The 18,008-nt window shown below is 49.2% G+C and overlaps 1 protein-coding gene across 2 annotated transcripts in view; it reads right to left on the bottom strand.

Moving 5' to 3' along the window:
- Syt2 (synaptotagmin 2) overlaps window positions 1-18,008 on the bottom strand; it is a 48,758-nt gene that overhangs the window by 8,471 nt on the left and 22,279 nt on the right. Inside the window, exons 2-5 of one of the 2 annotated variants that reach the window (XM_045144235.1) lie at window positions 3,681-3,875; window positions 2,604-2,770; window positions 1,083-1,211; window positions 206-373 (exon numbers count right to left, since the gene is read on the bottom strand). In XM_045144235.1, coding sequence (XP_045000170.1) covers window positions 206-373; window positions 1,083-1,211; window positions 2,604-2,770; window positions 3,681-3,858 — 642 coding nt within the window. In that variant the 5' untranslated portion in view covers window positions 3,859-3,875. The remainder of the gene's footprint in view (window positions 1-205; window positions 374-1,082; window positions 1,212-2,603; window positions 2,771-3,680; window positions 3,876-18,008) is intronic. The other variant, XM_004670707.2, reaches the window with a different exon arrangement.

Below are 18,008 nucleotides of genomic sequence, written 5' to 3'. Positions count from 1 at the left end.
TATTCTGGAGAAACAAAACTAACATGGTGGGGGGGGGGTCCCCACCCTCCACAGAGATTGGCAGTAATCTTACATGCAGACCAAAGCTGCCTGACATCATCCCAGACTGAGCTGGTCCTAGAGCGCCAACCATAGCTGAGGACCAGGTAAAGGTCAGCACCCAGGGGCAGGAAGGGAGCTGGCATCCCCTTCTAGGCCGCCTTACCTTGAAAGTGAAGGTCTCATTGAAGGCAGGGTTCAGTGTCTTCCGGTGGACTTTGGTCTCATATTTCTTCTTCTTGTCTGGGAGGAGGAATACTTTGACATAGGGGTCTGAAGTGCCCCCCATGTCCAGGGCAGGGAGCTCAGCCGCCTGCAGGACACCCACAGTGAGCTATGGAGAAGGGGAGAGAGGAAGCATGAGTCTCCAGACTGTTCCAACACCAGATCTGGCCCCAAACCCAGCTCCTGCCAACCCCTCCCAGAAGGAGCAGCAGGGGGTAGAGCCAGGCCAAGCTCAGTGGGCAGTCAAGTAGCAGAATTCACTTAGGACTTTTCCCAGAGCAGGCTGGTGGCCAAGCGTGAGTCAAATTCCAGAAAAATCTGCCCTGTGGCCTCCAACCTGCCCTACTCCATGGAAAGAACAATGCCTGCATGCTCTCTAAAATAACCACCATTTTTTAATTTTTAATTTTATTTTATTCATTTGCAAGAGAGAAAGCCCAGTATGGTGGTGCACACCTTTAATCCCAGCACTCAAGAGGCAGAGGGAGAAGGATCGCTACCTCAGACTATATAGTGAATTCCAGGTCAACCTGGACTACAGTGAGACCCTACCTCAAAAAACCAAAAGAGAGAAAGAGAGAGAGAGAGAGAGAGAGAAGTAGACAGAGAGAGAGAACGGGCACACCGGGGCCTTCAGCTGCTGTAAACAAACTCCAGACACATGTGCCACCTTGTGCATCTGGCTAACGTGGGTCCTGGGGAATCAAACCTGGGTCCTTTGGTTTTGTAAGCCAATGCCTTACCCACTAAGCCATCTTTCCAGCCCATAAAATTACCACTTTTATCCCTACCCTGCCCTCCTAGCCAGCCCCACATACCTGGTTAGCCTGGAAATCATAGTCCAGGGAAAACTGCAGTTTTCCCAGGTTCTCCGGCTCCTTCTCCTCCTCTCCTTCACCTTCTCCCTCTGTCAGGCCTGTCTCGGCATCATCGTCATCCTGCGAGAACTGGGGGAGGGGAGAAACGAGTTGAAAGGGGGGAGCAGAACAGCGGGATTTGGCACAAAGATGAGGGAAGCCAGAACTGGGCACAGAAGGGTTGCCAGAGAGAACAGCTCTACAGCCCACAGGACCCGCAGCCCCATGCTTGGAAGACGTATCTGTGGCTTGGGTGCACCTCTCTAGTCCCCGTGGGCCTGCTGCAGGCCCTGTGACTTCCCGAGAAGAAGGGCTCATTTCTCCCCAATCACTTGCCAAGCTTCTATTCATCCAGCTTGAGCAGGACGTACCAGGATTGTAGTCCGGGCAGCCAGGAGCAAGGCAGGTCCACAGAAGCAGAAAGACAAGGAAATGATATAAGAAAATCCCCCAGCTCACGCCAGTCTCTGAAGTTACAGGCACTTGGTGAGACCAGACTGGGTGAGACCCAGGTTGTTCTTGGAAACACACACACACACACACACACACACACACTTCCATACCACAGGCTCCTTTGAGGTACACATAGACACACATATGCATGAGCAGTTAAGTGTTTCATGACCCTGGACTACTTCTTGAGATCAGCCCCTACTTCCAACTTCTACATTGCTTCTTTGAGAAAAATCTTTCCCAGTCACCTAACAGACAGGGGAATATGAATCACACAGGGGCTCTATAAAACTTGAAAGGAGAGACTTTGATATATCAAAGAACTTATCAAAACTGACCAAAGCCAAAAAAAAAAAAAAAAAAAAACCCACAAGGGGGGCTGGAGAGATGGCTTAGCGGTTGAGCGCTTGCCTGTGAAGCCTAAAGACCCCGGTTCGAGGCTCGGTTCCCCAGGTCCCACGTTAGCCAGATGCACAAGGGGGCGCACGCGTCTGGAGTTCATTTGCAGTGGCTGGAGGCCCTGTCTCTCTCCCTCTATCTGTCTTTCTCTCTGTGTCTGTCGCTCTCAAATAAATAAATAAAAATAAACAAAAAATTATTTAAAAAAAACACAAGGGCAAATACATCATTACATTATTAGTGACAGCTTCCACTTGGCCCTGCCTTGGGGCTCAGGACCTTCCTCTTGCCTCATCTGAGTCTCTGTCCCAACTAGAGGCACCAGTTGTCCCCCAGCCCCTCGTGGCAGGAATGCTCAGGGTTGCCAGTGGTGGTGGTGATAAGCCCACACACTGTTTCCTTCTTTTGCCCTTTCAAGGGTGACCATATGCCGACATGTGACTGAGTCCCCTTTGCTCCAGCTGGTGGGTGGGTCACCTCGTACGAGGACCCACATGGAGAGTGCGGGGAGAGCCAGGTTGTTTGAAGGAGGGAGAGGCGTGGCTGTGGGAGCCCAGCATGCTTTGCTTCGTCGGTCAGCATGAGGAAGCTCGGCCTGGACACCTTCTAGAGCCCACCCCTGAGTCCTACCTGACCTCCTTTCATGTCCTTCATGTTCATGGCATTCTTTGCGCCCTTGCCCTTCTCCTTCTTGTTCTTTTTCTTCTTACAGCAACACTTCTTGCAGATGCAGAAGCAGCAGGTGACCAACAGGAGGCCAGCGACCACGGCGATGGCTATCAGAGCCCAGGGTGGCACTGCCCACGTGGAGGAGAAGAGCCCTGTGTCAGCATGCTTACCTTGCAGGCCCTGAGCCCACAGCATGGGCAAACCTGGGCTGGGACTCTGATCCCCCACGCCCTTACTCCATGCATTTATCCACATAGCCACGAGTGATCTGCATGTACATTTCACATGAATACCTTGTTCCTTCCTCAGCTACAGCCCTTCTGGATTCAGCCTAGTGGCATAGCAACCGGGAGTTCATATGGAAGGAGATCAGCTTGGCAAATTTCATAGTTTCAACTTGTTTTGCTCTTTCCCCATCGGTTCTTCCTCACCACAGTCAGGTGTAGGAAGAGCCCTGGGGTCCCCGCCCAGGATGCGCTGTCCTGAGAGGGCCAACTCTGACACAGAAAGGTCCTCCAAGTTCTGGGTGCCCTGGAAGGTTGGCTTGGCATAGTCCCAGGGTCCGGAGGCCAGGCCATAGCTGCTCTGCATGGTTCTGAAGCTCTGACTCCTGCTAGTGTATGGCTCCTCCCGGCAAATGGAACCCTAGTGTTTTGCCGGGAATTCAAAAGGCAGCCAGAGCTTTCATTTTCCGTACTCCAAGACAAAATAGTTTCAAAATGTTACTGAAAAGTTAGATAATGGTGTTGATTTTTTTCACCTTTTGGTTTCATCTTTGGGCAATTGTTTAAAGTCGTAAGAGTCTTTCCTCCTTGTAGCTTGGGATCTATTATATAACCGCCCTTGGTTGCCTCATTAGCTTCAAGTCTGATTACCAGTATGGCCCATGTCTAAAGGGCTTCCTGGAGAATCTAAGCTGAGGCCTGAGGAAAGAGCATAAGCAATCCTTTGTGTGGTGCCCACCTCCTCTACCCTGCTTTGCCCACAGGCCTCCCTAGATACTGGCCTTGCCCCCTCTCAGGCAATAAGGCCACTCACGGGGAATCTTGTTGATCTCATTGAAGAATTTCTCCTTCAGCTTGGCAAACATGTCCTCCTGGCTCTCCCCAGAACCCCCGCTCTCTGTAGAGTTGTCAGCATGTCCAACTGGCACTGTGGCGGTAGTGCTGGCAGGAGCCACGATGGGCTCCTGGTTCCTCTTGAAGATGTTCCTCATGGTGGCAGAGGGGACAGCTGGGGAAGGAAGGAAGAGGGTGGTGTAAACATCCCGGAGGCCTTATCCAAAGCTCCAGAAGAGCTTTCCAAAGCTGACGGCTATGAACCACTCTCCCTTTATGGTTCAAAGGTGCTGGGTATGTGTGCTAACAACAGCCGACGTTAGTTTAGCACAGATCTGTTCAGGGGCCGTGAGCAGCACTTACCACATATGACTCACTGAACCCCCAAAACAATTTAATGTCTGCTACTGTTCTCACTTAACAGAGGAAGAAGCAGAAGTTTAGAGAAGGGTTCAGAGAAGCTAGACACTTTCCCAAGTCCACCATAAGATGGAAATGGGTTTGAAGAAGGCTGTTGATAGCTTTCCTGTAGTCATTTAAACCTAACCTCCTGGGCTGGAGAGATGGCTTAGCAGTTAAACGCTTGCCTGTGAAACCTGAGGACCACGGTTCGAGGCTCGATTCTCCAGGACCCACGTTAGCCAGATGCACAAGGGGGCGCACACATCTGGAGTTCGGTTTGCAGTGGCTGGAGGCCCTGGCGCGCCCATTCTCTCTCTCTCTATCTGCCTCTTTCTCTCTCTCTCTGTTGCTCTCAAATAAGTAAAAGTAAACAGAAAATTAAAAAAAAAAAAAAAACCTAACCTCCTGCGACACTAGGAAGGAGCCGAGATGACAGTTCACAGTGAGGCGCCCTCTGCCTGTCTTCACTGACTTCCATGGACAGCACTCAGCTTACACTCTGCCCGGCTCTGACTCCAGGGCTGACACGCAACCACCACGGCACCACCGCGCTCCAGGTACACCTTCCGCTTCCTGTAGGCTCCCCCCGACCCTCTTCTTTTACTGCCCTGGTCCCCCAGCAGCTGCTCAGGGTTTGTTTCTACTATTCGACACTTTACAGTGCTGGAGATGGGACCCGGGGCCTCATGCATACTAAGCAAGTACTAAACCTCTGAGCTCTACCCTAACCCTGGCCTCAAGCCTTTTATAGTAAAATAAATAAATAAATAAAACTATATATATTTACTATGTGGGCTGGGAATGTAGTTCAGTTAGTAGAGTGCCTGCCTAACATGCACATAGCCCTGGATTTGATCCCCATCAGTGCATAAACTGGGTACGGTGGCTCACACGTATAATTCCAGCACTTAGGAAGCGGAGGCAGAAGGATCAAAAAGTTCAAGGTCATTCTTGGGCAGCCTGGTATACATAGACCCTACTTCAAAAAAAAAAAACATTACTTATGACACCTGAAAGTATGGCTCAGGGGTAGAGTATTTGTTCAGCATGCGCAGTACCCAGGGTTCTGTTCCCAGACACACTGTGTATGCGTGTGTGTATCTATACACAAATAGATGTATTTATAATGACATATACATATGTACATACTTACATATATATGCATATCATTGCATGTACATATGTATATAATTAGATATGCATATGTGTATACTATATAGTCTATTCATATATTTAACCATATAGCTGTATAGATATATAAAACATGAAGAGCATGAACTTTGGTCTTCATTGAAAACTATATTCCTATGAGCTTCCAAACTCTGCCCGTCACCAGTCCTGTGCACTCCCCTACAGCACATCTGCTTCTCAGAGTGCATGCCGCCTCTGACCTCTAGTCCCCTGGGAAAGGCCCTGCTCCCCCTCCATGCCAGGTGCATGGTGGTTGCTCAGGCTGGGGGTCACATCCTCGGTGACCTGGCCCTATGCGCCCAGAGGGTCTCCGGGTCACAAGCATGAACAGTGCATTTCCCAGAGGCACCAGTTCTCCTTAATGACAACTTGAAATGCTTTCAAAGCTTAAAACAAACATGAAAATATTGCAAAGTAGAATGTGTGCAGCACAAAAAAGTAAGGTATCATGGTATTTGTCTTAAAGACTGAACCTCCCTCCACCCTGCTGTACACCCGCTGCTTGTTGCCGAGATGGGCAAGCTCAGGAAACCTGGGAAAGTGGTGCTGGTCCTGGCTGGGCCCTAGCTCAGACTCAAAGTCATCATCATGGCTAACCCTACAGCCATGCTGTGGTGGCTGGAATTGACCACTATCCAAGCAAGGCAACAGCTACCATGGGCAAGAAGCAAATTGCCAAAAGATCAAAGATCACATCTTTTGTGAAGGTTTATAACTATAATCACCTCATGCCCACAAGCTGCTCTGTGGCGATCCCTTTGGACAAAACGATTGTCAACAAAGATGTCTTCAGAGACCCAGGTCTGAAATATAAGGCCAGATGGGAGGCCAGGGTCAAGTTTGAGGAGAAACACAAGATAGTCAAGAAAAAGTGGTTCTTTCAGAACCTTTGGGTTTAGATGTCCCCCCACCCACCCATCATTAAAAATAAAAAAATTAAAAAACAAAAAAGGATTGAACCTAGGGCCTCACACATATTTGGCAAGCAATCTATAACTGAGCTATACCTCCAGCTTTTTTGTAGTATTATTTAAAGATGAGGCCTCACAAAATTCATTGCCCAGGCTGGCCTCAAACTCATTGTATAGCCAAGGTCGGCCTTGAGCTTGCTATCCTGCTGCCTCAGCCTCCTGAGTCCCTGGGATGATGGCCTGCCTACTGGGCCAGCAGTATGAGACATTTCTCATTGCACATAAGGGACGAGCTGAAAATGAAAGACAGATTTAGGGACTCTGGTGTTCTGTCCTCCCTCTAAGGCCCTCCCAATCCTCACCCTCAGAGACGTGGCCCAGCCTGACATAGGATGTACTTACTATCTGTGTTTTGATGCAGACCCATGTTCATTATCAAGTGCTTAACCTCTTCCCATAGACATGTTGAAATAGTCTTGACTATTATATAGTTTTATATATATAAAATATATATATTTATATATATAATATAAATATATATAGTTATATATATAAAATATAATATATATATGTATATATATATGGTTATATATATATATGGCTGCCCTGGGCTGACAGACCCTCTGATCCCATGAGCTCTGTGTGCAGTCACTGCATCACTGCAAGAGAGGCCTGTGGCTTCTCACCCCCCCACAGCGTCGTGCTGTCCCAGACACCCCTGCCCTTCATGAAGTAGCTTGGTTGGGATGGAATTCATCAGCCATATGACTTACTTATTTAAAGTATGCAGTTCAGGGCTGGAGAGATGGCTTAGCGGTTACGGTGCTTGCCTGCAAAGCCAAAGGACTGAGGTTCAATTCCCCAGGACCCACAGAAGCCAGATGTACAAGTTGGCACATGAGCCTGGAGTTCACTTGTAGAGGCTGGAGGCCCTGGCATTCTCATTCTCTCTCTCTCCACCTTTCTCTCGCGCTCTCAAATAAATAACTGAAAATAAAGTATGCAGTCCGGTGGGCTTTAGTATATCCATAGTTATGCAACTATTACTACGATCTGATTATGTTTTCACTGCATCAAAGGAAACCCTGTGTCCGCTAGTCATTCCCCACTCCTACCCTCCTTCCCGCTTAATAACCACTCATCTACTCTCCTCATAGATTTGTCTGCTCTCAACATCTCATAGTATTCCACTGTACAAATACAACGCGTTTTTATTTATCCATTCATCAATAGATGGACATTTGGATTATTTCCCAAGTGGGGCAAACACACGTAGTGAATCTGTAGACCAGTTTAGGAATTACTACCATCTTCACAATATTGAGTCTTACAATGTCATTCCATTTGCTTCTTTCAACATTGTTTTCCAGCTCTTAACCTACCAATCTTGTATGGGTTTTGTCATATTCATTTGTATGTCATGTGTGCTTTTGATGTATTACTAGTAGAATTTTTGTGAATATGCACTGCCAGGGACTGAACCAAGGGCTACATATACCAGGCAAGTGCTCTAACAGTGAGAGATGCCTCCAACCAATGGTTTTGCTTTCTTTTCTTTTGTGAGATGGTTTCATGGAGTCCAGGCTGGTCTTGAACTCAGTAGGTAGTTAAGGACGACTGGCAGCCCATCCTCCTGCCTGTACCTCCTAAATGTTGGGATTACAGGCTACTGTGTGCCACCATACCCTGGAATTCTTTTCTTAATTTCACTTGCAGGTTGTTCATTGCTAGTTTATGGAACCACCATTGTGTTTTATGTATTAATCTTGTATCCTGCCACATCCCATCCATTTATCAGCTCTAATTATTTATGTGTGTGCCCCTTAGGATCTGCCAGATGTGAATCATGTGTACTAAGTTTTTAAAAATTTTTGTTATAATCTGGATGTCTTTTATTTTGCTTTTCTCCCTCAACTATCCCCCCCCCCCCCAGAGCCCATGTCGAACAAGTGATACAACTGTAAGTTCTTGTCTTGTTCCTGATCTTTCAGTCTTTCTCCATTCAAAATGGTACCTGGAGGATTTTTGTATCTACTACTGCTCAGACTGGCCAGTAGTTCTGATCCTCCATTCTACATTCTGGATGAGATTTCCCCCCCTCAAAAAAATGCTCTAGCCAAGTCCTTTTCCACAGCTGAATTCCTCATATTAAAAAACTGCCAAAAATAATACCCACTTTTCAGAACTGTTTTAAATATTCTGACAATGCATGTGATCATGTTTAGTTCATAAATGGCATTCATTAGGTGGGCTGGATCATTCATTAAGGGGCCTGGAAATGACTTCTGCATCATAAGGGCCAAGAGCCATATTAGAGAAAACCCTCCTCCGGAATAGCTGATCACTCGAAAGCAGCCGCACATAGAGCCACACAGCACACCAGAGCCAGCCTGGGATGTGGGGACTCAAGCCGCAGCAGAGCAGGAGGATCACATCGTGAGAAGGCTGCCGATCTGAGAAGTGACCACTCCTCTGCCTTGTTGGAGCCACTGCAGGTTCCTGAGCAGAGGAGGATCCCTGACCTGTTAGCAAGAGGGCCTTAAAAAAAGTACTGTCCCCGGCTGGGCGTGGTGGCACACACCTTTAAGCCGCGCATTTGGGAGGCAGCGGTAGGTAGGAGGATTGCCATGAGTTTGAGGCCACCCTGAGACTCCACAGTGAATTCCAGGTCAGCCTGAGCTACAGTGAGACCTTACCTCGAAAAACCAAAAAAAAAGGTACAGTCCCCAAGGAAGACAGGAACAAGACAGGCAGGAGGCTGGCTCAACGGACCTGAAATTACATAGAACCAGATAAAGTGGGCAACGGGCTAGGATGCAGCTCCGTGCTGAGTGCTTGCTTTGTGTGTGGGAAGCCCTGAGTTCATCCCTAGCCCTGCCAAAGAGAAGAAAAAAGGAAGAAAGGAAGCTGGGTATGGTTTGCGCATGCCTTTAATCCCAGCATTTGGGATCACCGTGAGTTTGAGGCCACCCTGAGACTACACAGTGAATTCCAGGTCAGCCTGGACTAGAGAGAAACCTTACCTTGAAAAGAAAAAAAAAAAAAAAAGAAAGGAAGGAAGGAAGAAAGGGAGGTGGGACAGAGGAGGGAGGGAAGAAAACATATGTGACAGTCTTCATTCATTCATTTATTCAAATACATAATGACCTCATATCAAGCTTCTCTTGTGGACTTTACTATAAGACACATGTGGAAAAGTGTGCATTAAAAGTTGCACAGGGGCTGGAGAGATGGCTTAGCCGTTAAGCACTTGCCTGTGAAGCCTAAGGACCCCAGTTTGAGGCTCAGTTCCCCAGGACCCGCGTTAGCCAGATGCACAAAGGTACATACACGTCTGGAGTTCATTTGCAGTAGCTAGAGACCTTGGAGAGCCCATTCTCTCTGTATCTGCCTCTTTCTCTCTCGGTGGCTCTCAAATAAATAAATAAATATAACAACAACAAAAAAAAGTTGCACAGGCTGGACATGGTGGCGCATGCCTTTAATCCCAGCACTCGAGAGGCAGAGGTAGGAGGATCACCATGAGTTTGAGGCCACCCTGAGACTACAGAGTGAATTCCAGGTCAACCTGGACTAGAGTGAAACCCTTCCTTGGGGAAAAAAAAAAAAAGTTGCACAGAAGTGAATTTTTTTAAATTTTTTTCTGTTTTATTTATTTATTTGAGAGGGACAGACAGAGAGAGAATGAGGCTGATAGAGAGAGAGAAAGAGAGAATGGGCGCACCAGGGCCTCCAGCCACTGCAAACAAACTCCAGACGCGTGCGCCCCCTTGTGCATCTCGCCAACGTGGGTCCTGGGGAATTGAGCCTTTAACCGGGGTCCTTAGGCTTCACAGGCAAGCGCTTAACCGCTAAGCCATCTCTCCAGCCCAGAAGTGAACTTAAAACTATATGGAGTTGCCACAAAGACAACATACCTGGTGATTGAGAGTCTGTGACTGGGCCTATCTGACCTAACCTAGGGAACAGATGGTTGATCCAAGGCCTGCAGAAAGAACGGGAAGAGTCCGGGAAGGAGTCAAAGACGAGCAGCCTTGGCAGAGAGCAGCAGCAGGCGCAGCGGGGAGGTGGCGGCGGTGCAGGGAGTCTGACCAAGAGGCCACCCCTCTTTCCCCTGCGCAGCCACCCCACCTTCAGGGCCTGTGCAGGTTCATCTACTCCACCCACTCTGCACCTGGAGTACCACACAAACCTCCCGTCTGGAAGCTTCCACTGTGCGCTCAGCCTAATCACACTGCAGCCAGCAGATTGCTTAAGATCCCTGCATGGCCTGCCCCGGGTGGCTCTCAATTTCCTGCCACTGTCGCCCTATCACTCGGTTCCTGCCTGTTGCTGCTGGCCACCACCCCACCCCACAGACTCTAGTTCTCAGCCACTCAGCCAAGAACATCTCTCCCTGGAAACCTCTGGCCTCCTGGGGTGGCAGCAGCCCCCTATCCTTGCTTCCCCATGGCCTGTCACACCTGTAAACAGTCCCCATGCCCTGGTCCCCACACCTTGCGTTCTCTTTGGCTTCTCTGTCTGTGGCAAAACGCCAGAACTCCATCTGTCAACCAACATTACTGTTGCAGTCAGGTTCACATTGCTGGCAAAAATCACCCGACCAAGAGTAGCTTTGGGGAATAAAGGGTTTAACTGGGCATGGTGGCTCACGCCTTTAATCCCAGCACTTGGGAGGCAGAAGCAGGAGGATTGCCGTGAGTTCAAGGCCTCCCTGAGACTACATCATGAATTCCAGGTCAGCCTGAGCTAGAGTGAGACCCTACCTTGAAAAAAAGGGGGGGTTGTTTTGGCTTACAGACTCAAGGAGAAGCTCCATGATGGCAGGGGGAAACGATGGCATGAACAGAGGGTGGACATCACCTCCTGGCCAACATCACGTGGACAACAGGAACAGGAGAGTGTGCCAAACACTGGCATGGAGAAACTGGCTATAATACCTATAAGCCCGCCCCCAATAAAGCACTGCCTCCAGGAGGCATTAGTTACCAAATCTCTATCAGCTGGGAACCTAGAATTCAGAACACCTAAGTTTATGGGGGACACCTGAGTCAAACCACTACATTTCTCCCCTGGCCCTCATAAACTGATAACCATCCATGAAATGCAATGCATTTAGGCCAGATTTAAAAGTCCTCATATATTTTTTTAATTTTTAAATTAATTAATTAATTTAATTGACAGAGAAAGAGGGAGAAAGAGAATAGGCACACCAGGGCCTCCAGCCACTGCAAATGAACTCCAGACACGTGTGCCCCTTTGTGCATCTGGCTAACGTGGGTCCTGGGGAATTGAACCTGGATCCTTTGGCTTTGCAGGCAAACACCTTAACCACTAAGCCATCCTTCCAGCTCCCCACCCCATTTTTTTTAATCAATCCTAATGATGTTCAAACACCCCCATAATACAAGGTCTTTTAGCTGAGTCATAATACCAAAAAATCCCCCCAAAAAACATAATGGCACAGAATAAACACTTGTACTGCAAAAGATGGCACTGGGCATGACAAAAAAAATATTCAACCAATACAAGATTTAAACAGGGCAAACATCAAACTCTTTAGCACCAAGTCCAACAACTCCAGTCAGTGACAAATTTCCACGTCTGGTAATTCTAACCAGCAACAAGTCTCTGGAATTACAATTCCACTCCTCCAGCTAGGCTACGCACAGTCCTGGAAAACTTTATTCCTGACAACAGCTCAGATCATGGGTCCCCCAGCTACTGGCCCCCCAGTGCTGCACGGAGACAGTGACCGCTGCTCCACTTTGTTCTCATGCTTGACCTGTCCTTCTCTGGGCCACCAACTAGCTGGGCGTGGTGGTGCATGCCTTTAATCCCAGCACTCAAGAGGCAGAAGTAGGAGGATTGCCGTGAGTTCAAGGCCACCCTGAGACTACATAGTGAATTCCAGGTCAGCCTGGGCTAGAGTGAGACCCTACCTCAAAACAAACAAACAAACAAACAAACAAACAAACAAACAAAAGTCACCAGCCACCCATCCTGCTCCCTCCTCCAGAGTACCCTCCCAAGGCCTCTCCTTCCCTTGGCGGTCAGGTCACAGCCACACGGTCTGCACTTCGTCACCTCTGACCTTGCTCCATGAGGCTTCCGCCCCGCCTCTCTGCAAGCGTGACTTTCAGTCAAGTCATGGGTGACATCGGTCACACAGGACATTTTCATTTTGTTGAACTTGACCTCTCAGTTGTATTTCCCCTACCCTCTGCCACCTTCCCTGAGACCATCTCTCCTTGCACCTCAGGATCTGTCCTGAGGTTTCGCTGCAAGTAGTCTGTCCCACTCCCTGGTTTCAGCCTCCACCCACTCTCATCACTGTCAGAGTCTACGTCACCCCTATTCCAGGTCCCAGGACCCAACTGCCCCTGGCAGAGCCACTAACCTGCCGGTCACCCTTGCTTGCCCCGTCAGCTCCACACACCATCAAAGATCCGGATACAATGTGAATCCAAGCAAGTCCCGGTGGTCAAAGCCACCCCTCCCTTAGGAAGATGGACCAGAACCCTTCACATGGCCCTGTCCTGTGCCTGGCATCATTTTATCTTTCCCTCCTTTATACCAAACACATCTTTCATTTCCTCTACTACATCAAACTAACCCCACCTCGAAAGCTTTGCCCATGCCGTGCCCACCTGAACTCACCGAGTTCATGTCCGTATGTATTTCGCAGCTCAGTTCAGCTCGGCTTCCTCTCCTCCTGTCCTTTATTCCCTCCCAGTCTTTTGTTATTGCTTTAAAAAAAAACCCATATTTTATTTATTTATGAGCAGAAAGAAAGAGATGAGAGAGAGGGAACAGTCACGCCAGGGCTTCTTGCCACGGCAAATGAACTCCAGATGCGTGCACCACTTTGTGCAACTGGCTTTATGTGGGTGCTGGGGAATTGAACCCAGGCCACTAGGCTCTGCAAGCAAGTGTCTTTCCCACTTAACCATCTCTTCAGCCTTGTTTTTGAGACAAGGTCTCAATGTGTCCCTAGGCTGACCTCCAACTGGCCATCCTCCTGCCACAACCTAATGAGTGCAGAGATTACAGGTATCTGCCACCACAGCTTTAAAAAACATGGTGTGAATATGGGCATGCGTGGGTGCAGAGGTCAGAAGACAAACTCAAGGTGGTGTTCTTCTCTTTCCACCTTATTTGAAACGTGGTCTACCAGATTTGCTGCCCACGAAGCCTCAGAATTCTCGTGACCCCACCTCCCATTGCCTTGGGCACACTGGAAATCAGGTACCTAGACCACTTTGTGTCCCTTACATGAGCGCCAGGGGTCTGAACTACAGTTAACAGGCTTGCAGAGCAAGCTCTTCTAATAACTGAGTCATCTCCCCAGCCCTGTTTTTTTTTTAATTTTTTTTAGATATTTTATTTATTTGAGAGAAAGAAAAAGGCAGAGAGAGAATGAGCACACCAGGGCTCCAGCCACTGTCTATGAACTCCAGATGCATGCACCCCCTGGTGCATCTGGCTACGTGGGTCCTGGAGAATTGAACCTGGATCCTTTGGCTTTGCAGGCAAACACCTTAACCGCTAAGCCATCTCTCCAGCCCCCTGGCTTTTTATTTTTATCATTATTATTTTGTTGTTTTGTTTTCGAGGTAGGGTCTTGCCCCGGCCTGGGCTGACCTGGAATTCACTGTGGAGTCTCAGGGTGGCCTCACGGTGATCCTCCTACCTCTGCCTCCTGAGTGCTGGGATTAAAGGCATGTGCCTGGCTGCTTTTTATTTAAAAAAGAAAGAAAGAAAGAAAGAAAGAAAGAAAGAAAGAAAGAAAGAAAGAAAGAAAGGAAGGAAGGAAGGAAGGAAGGAAGGAAGGAAGGAAGGAAGGAAGGAAGGAAGGAAGGAAGGAAGGAAGGAAAGGAAGGAAAGAAAGAAAGAAAGAAAGAAAGGAAGGAAGGAAGGAAGGAAGGAAGGAAGGAAGGAAGGAAGGAAAGGAAGGAAGGAAGGAAGGAAGGAAGGAAGGAAGGAAGGAGGAAGGAAAGGAAGGAAGGAAAGAAAGAAAGAAAGAAAGAAAGAAAGAAAGAAAGAAAGAAAGAAAGAAAGAAAGAATAGCCTTCAGGGTCTGTGTGGCCAGCTGGGCCCTTGCTTCTCTCTCATGGGTTTCTCTAGCCATCCTTCTTGCCACATGGACCATGCGGATTCTCAAACACGCCAGGCGCCCTCTCACCTCAGGACCTTAGGAAACACCCTTCCCACAGCTTTCTACACAGTTGTTCCTCAGCTCATTGTTGTCATCATAGATGAGTGCATATAATATGGCAACCCACACTCGGGAGGCAGAGGTAGGAGGATCATGGTGAGTTTGAGGCCACCCTGACAGTACATAGTGAATTCCAGGTCAGCCTGAGCTAGAGTGAGACCCTACCTCGAAACACAAAACATAAAAAGAAAAACAAACAAATAAAACGGCAACCCAGCCCCAACCACTGGCACCCTTATCTGCTCACTGAGCACCTGTCCTCTAGACCACCTCTCTACACTAGCATTTATGATTCATAAAACACAGTAGTTTTTGTTCATTTTTATTTATTTATTTGACAGCAACAGACAGAGAGAGAAAGAGACAGAAAATGGGTGTGTCAGGCCCGCCAGCCACTGCACACGAACTCCAGACACATGTGCCCCCTTGTGCATCTGGCTAATGTGGGTCCTGGGGAATTGAGCCTCAAACCAGGGTCCTTGGGCTTCACAGGTAAGCACTTAATCACTAAGCCATTTCTCTAGCTCAACAAAGTAGTTTTTTTACCAGCATCTAGTAAGTGCTAGAATGGCAACTTCTACTCCACGATGCCCAGTGTGCATGCCTGTGATGTCACCAGTCACAGCTATAGAACTTAAAACATTCTTCCTCTTCTGTTTTTGTATACGTATAAGAGGTTTTTTCCTCTTCTCATAGATCCTTCCAGAAGCCAAAGAAAGAAGAGGCTGGTGGAGCCAGGCGTGATGGCGCATGCCTTTAGTGCCAGCACTTGGGAGGCAGAGGTAGGAGGATCACCATGCGTTTGAAGCCACCTTGAGATAACATAGTAAATTCCAGGTGAGCCTGGGCTAGAGTGAAACCCTACCTCGAAAAAAACAAAAAGAGAGAGAGAGAGGCTGGAGGCTTGACTTGTGTTCACAAGACTCTTGTGAGAAAAGAAGGCCCCAGAGGAAAGTGGGTCAAGGCCACAGGACACTTGGCAGCAGGCAGATCTGTCTCTGGTACCTGACTGATCCCCCCCGCCCCCCACGCTCACCCATGGCCCCCTCCAGCTTGGACACGTGTCCCCGTGCTGGGATGCAGGGCCCAGTCTAGAGGCTGGACAGGACACTGAGGAAAAAGGCACCCTTGGGAGTTTCAGCTTCCCTGGTCTCAGGATCACAGGCAACCAGCTGGAGGATGGCAGATGATGAATGAGATGGGCTCCAGGAGCTCCCACGGCTCCCAGGCCAGAGGAGCTGCGGCCTGGTCGGAATCACCTGGGCAGGGAAGCGTGAAATGGCACCATTAGGCAGAGGAGTCGGGGCTGCCCTGGAGGAGCTGGTGGGGGGCGGCTCCGCCCGCAGGGCCTTGGATCAAGGTTTACCAAGAAAGGGTCAAGAAAACAGATGTTCAGGAGGGCAGATTGGAGAAGGGTCTCCTAGGTGCAGCCCCCATCAGGACCCCATGGATCTGGTTAGCATACACATGGTCTAAATTTCTACTGCTTCCCTGAGGGTGGGGTTGGGGGAATCTGCTGGCAACAGGGAGCTCCAGTGGAGGGGCAAGTGTGCCCAGTGCGGAGACTAAACAGAGGAGAATACACTCAAGACCCCTTCTTTCCTCGGCCACTGGCTGCTGTCCATGCATCTGAAAGTGTCAGTCCCGGTGCCCAGGACTTGACAATGGCCCAGAGGCTGGCAGCCACTTGCCAAGGTGGTGGGAGGGGCAGGATCTGGGGCCCTGCACACACTGGCCCACCCTTCTCTCTGCCAATGACAACCTGGTTGACTTGACTTGCCCTTTGTCTTATACTCATCCTCCCCTCCCACCCCCGCCCCGTCCCCTGTGCCATTGTCATGTGGAACAAACCAAAGGAAGTGACCTGCCAGGGCAAGGAGCAGGGCTGGGAGTGGAGATGGGCATGGGCAAGCAAGCCTGCCTGGTTAAACACAAAACTGGGGGTGGAGGGTGGGCAGTGCCTGGCATGAGCCCTCTGTAGCACACACAAATGCCTTGTCTCAGGTTCCTGGCCCCTTACTACAGACACCCTCAAGCGACGCTTCCTGGGAACTTTGCTGCCAGTAGCCTGCAGACAGGCGGGGAGCGAGGCCGAGGAGGAAAGGGGCTGAAAAGCCTCACACGCCCAGCACGTGCAGCAGGGTCTTGGCTCCACTGGTGTGGGGACATCACAGCAGGCTCAGGCGGTCCAGAGTCACCATGCCCCTAGGTATAGAATGATCTTCGCAGAGACAGAGTCAGCGCCACACGTGGGTGCAACAAGTTTGTGCATGCCTGCATACCCGCCAACTCACTCTGGAAAGCCACAGATGGGTGGGACCAGTGTCCCTGCCCCCGGGGTGGGTGCTGGGAGAAGCATGGCAATCATTTCTATATGTCATCTATTTTTTTAAATTTTTTGTTATTTTTATTTATTTATTTAAGAACGACAGAGAGAGAAAGAGGCAAATAGAGAGAGGGAGAGAGAATGGGCGCGCCAGGGCTTCCAGCCGCTGCAAACGAACTCCAGACACGTGTGCCCCCTTGTGCATCTGGCTAATGTGGGTCCTGGGGAGTCGAGCCTCGAGCTGGGCTCCTTAGGCTTTACAGGCAAGTGCTTCACCGCTAAGCCATCTCTCCAGCCCATGTCATCTATTTTTTTTAATATTTTTTTAAATTATTTATTTATTTATTTGAGAGCGACAGACACAGAGAGAAAGACAGATAGAGGGAGAGAGAGAATGGGCGCGCCAGGGCTTCCAGCCTCTGCAAACGAACTCCAGACGCGTGCGCTCCCTTGCGCATCTGGCTAACGTGGGACCTGGGGAACCAAGCCTCGAACCGGGGTCCTTAGGCTTCACAGGCAAGCGCTTAACCGCTAAGCCATCTCTCCAGCCCCATGTCATCTATTTTTGAATACCAAATCCCAAGATACACTGGCCCGTGTCACCTCCTCACCCCCGGCCCCACACACTTCAGGACCCAAACACAACAATGAAGGACCGTGCCTCCTGCCTGGAAGTGTCACCAGGACCACTCCCACCCAAGGGCCCCACTTCTACTGAGCCCTGTAACACAGGAGTGCTGAGGCTCATTTTGAGTCTTCCTCCCATGTGTGATTCTGTTCAGAATCGGATCCTCACCTCACATCAAAGTCACACAGTCTTGATTCCCCACCCTTATCAAAAACACATGTAGGGGGCTGGAGACATGGCTTGGCACTTAAGGCACTTGCCTGCAAAGCCAAAGGACCCCAGATTTGATTCCCCAAGACCCACATAAGCAGATGCACAAGGTGGTGTATGCATCTGGAATTCATTTGCAGTGGCTGGATGCCCTGGCATGCCCATTCTCTCTTTCTCTCTTTCCCTCTCTCTCTGTCTGCCTCTTCCCCTCTCTTGAATAAATAAATAAATTTAAAGAAAATACATGTAGGGCTGGAGATGGCTCAGCAGTTGGAGGTGCTTGCTTAAAAGGCTGCTGGCTCCAGTTTGATTCACTAGTACTACATAAAACCAGACACGAGGTGGCACATGCATCTGGAGTTTGTTTGCACAGACGAGATCATGGTGTGCCTATGTGTACACACATACACGCTTGCACATGT

Source organism: Jaculus jaculus, chromosome 1, assembly GCF_020740685.1.
Source record: "Jaculus jaculus isolate mJacJac1 chromosome 1, mJacJac1.mat.Y.cur, whole genome shotgun sequence".
Classification (NCBI taxonomy): domain Eukaryota; kingdom Metazoa; phylum Chordata; class Mammalia; order Rodentia; family Dipodidae; genus Jaculus; species Jaculus jaculus.
The sequence above is the reverse complement of the archived record's forward strand: the minus strand, read 5'-3'. Positions and strand labels throughout refer to the sequence as shown.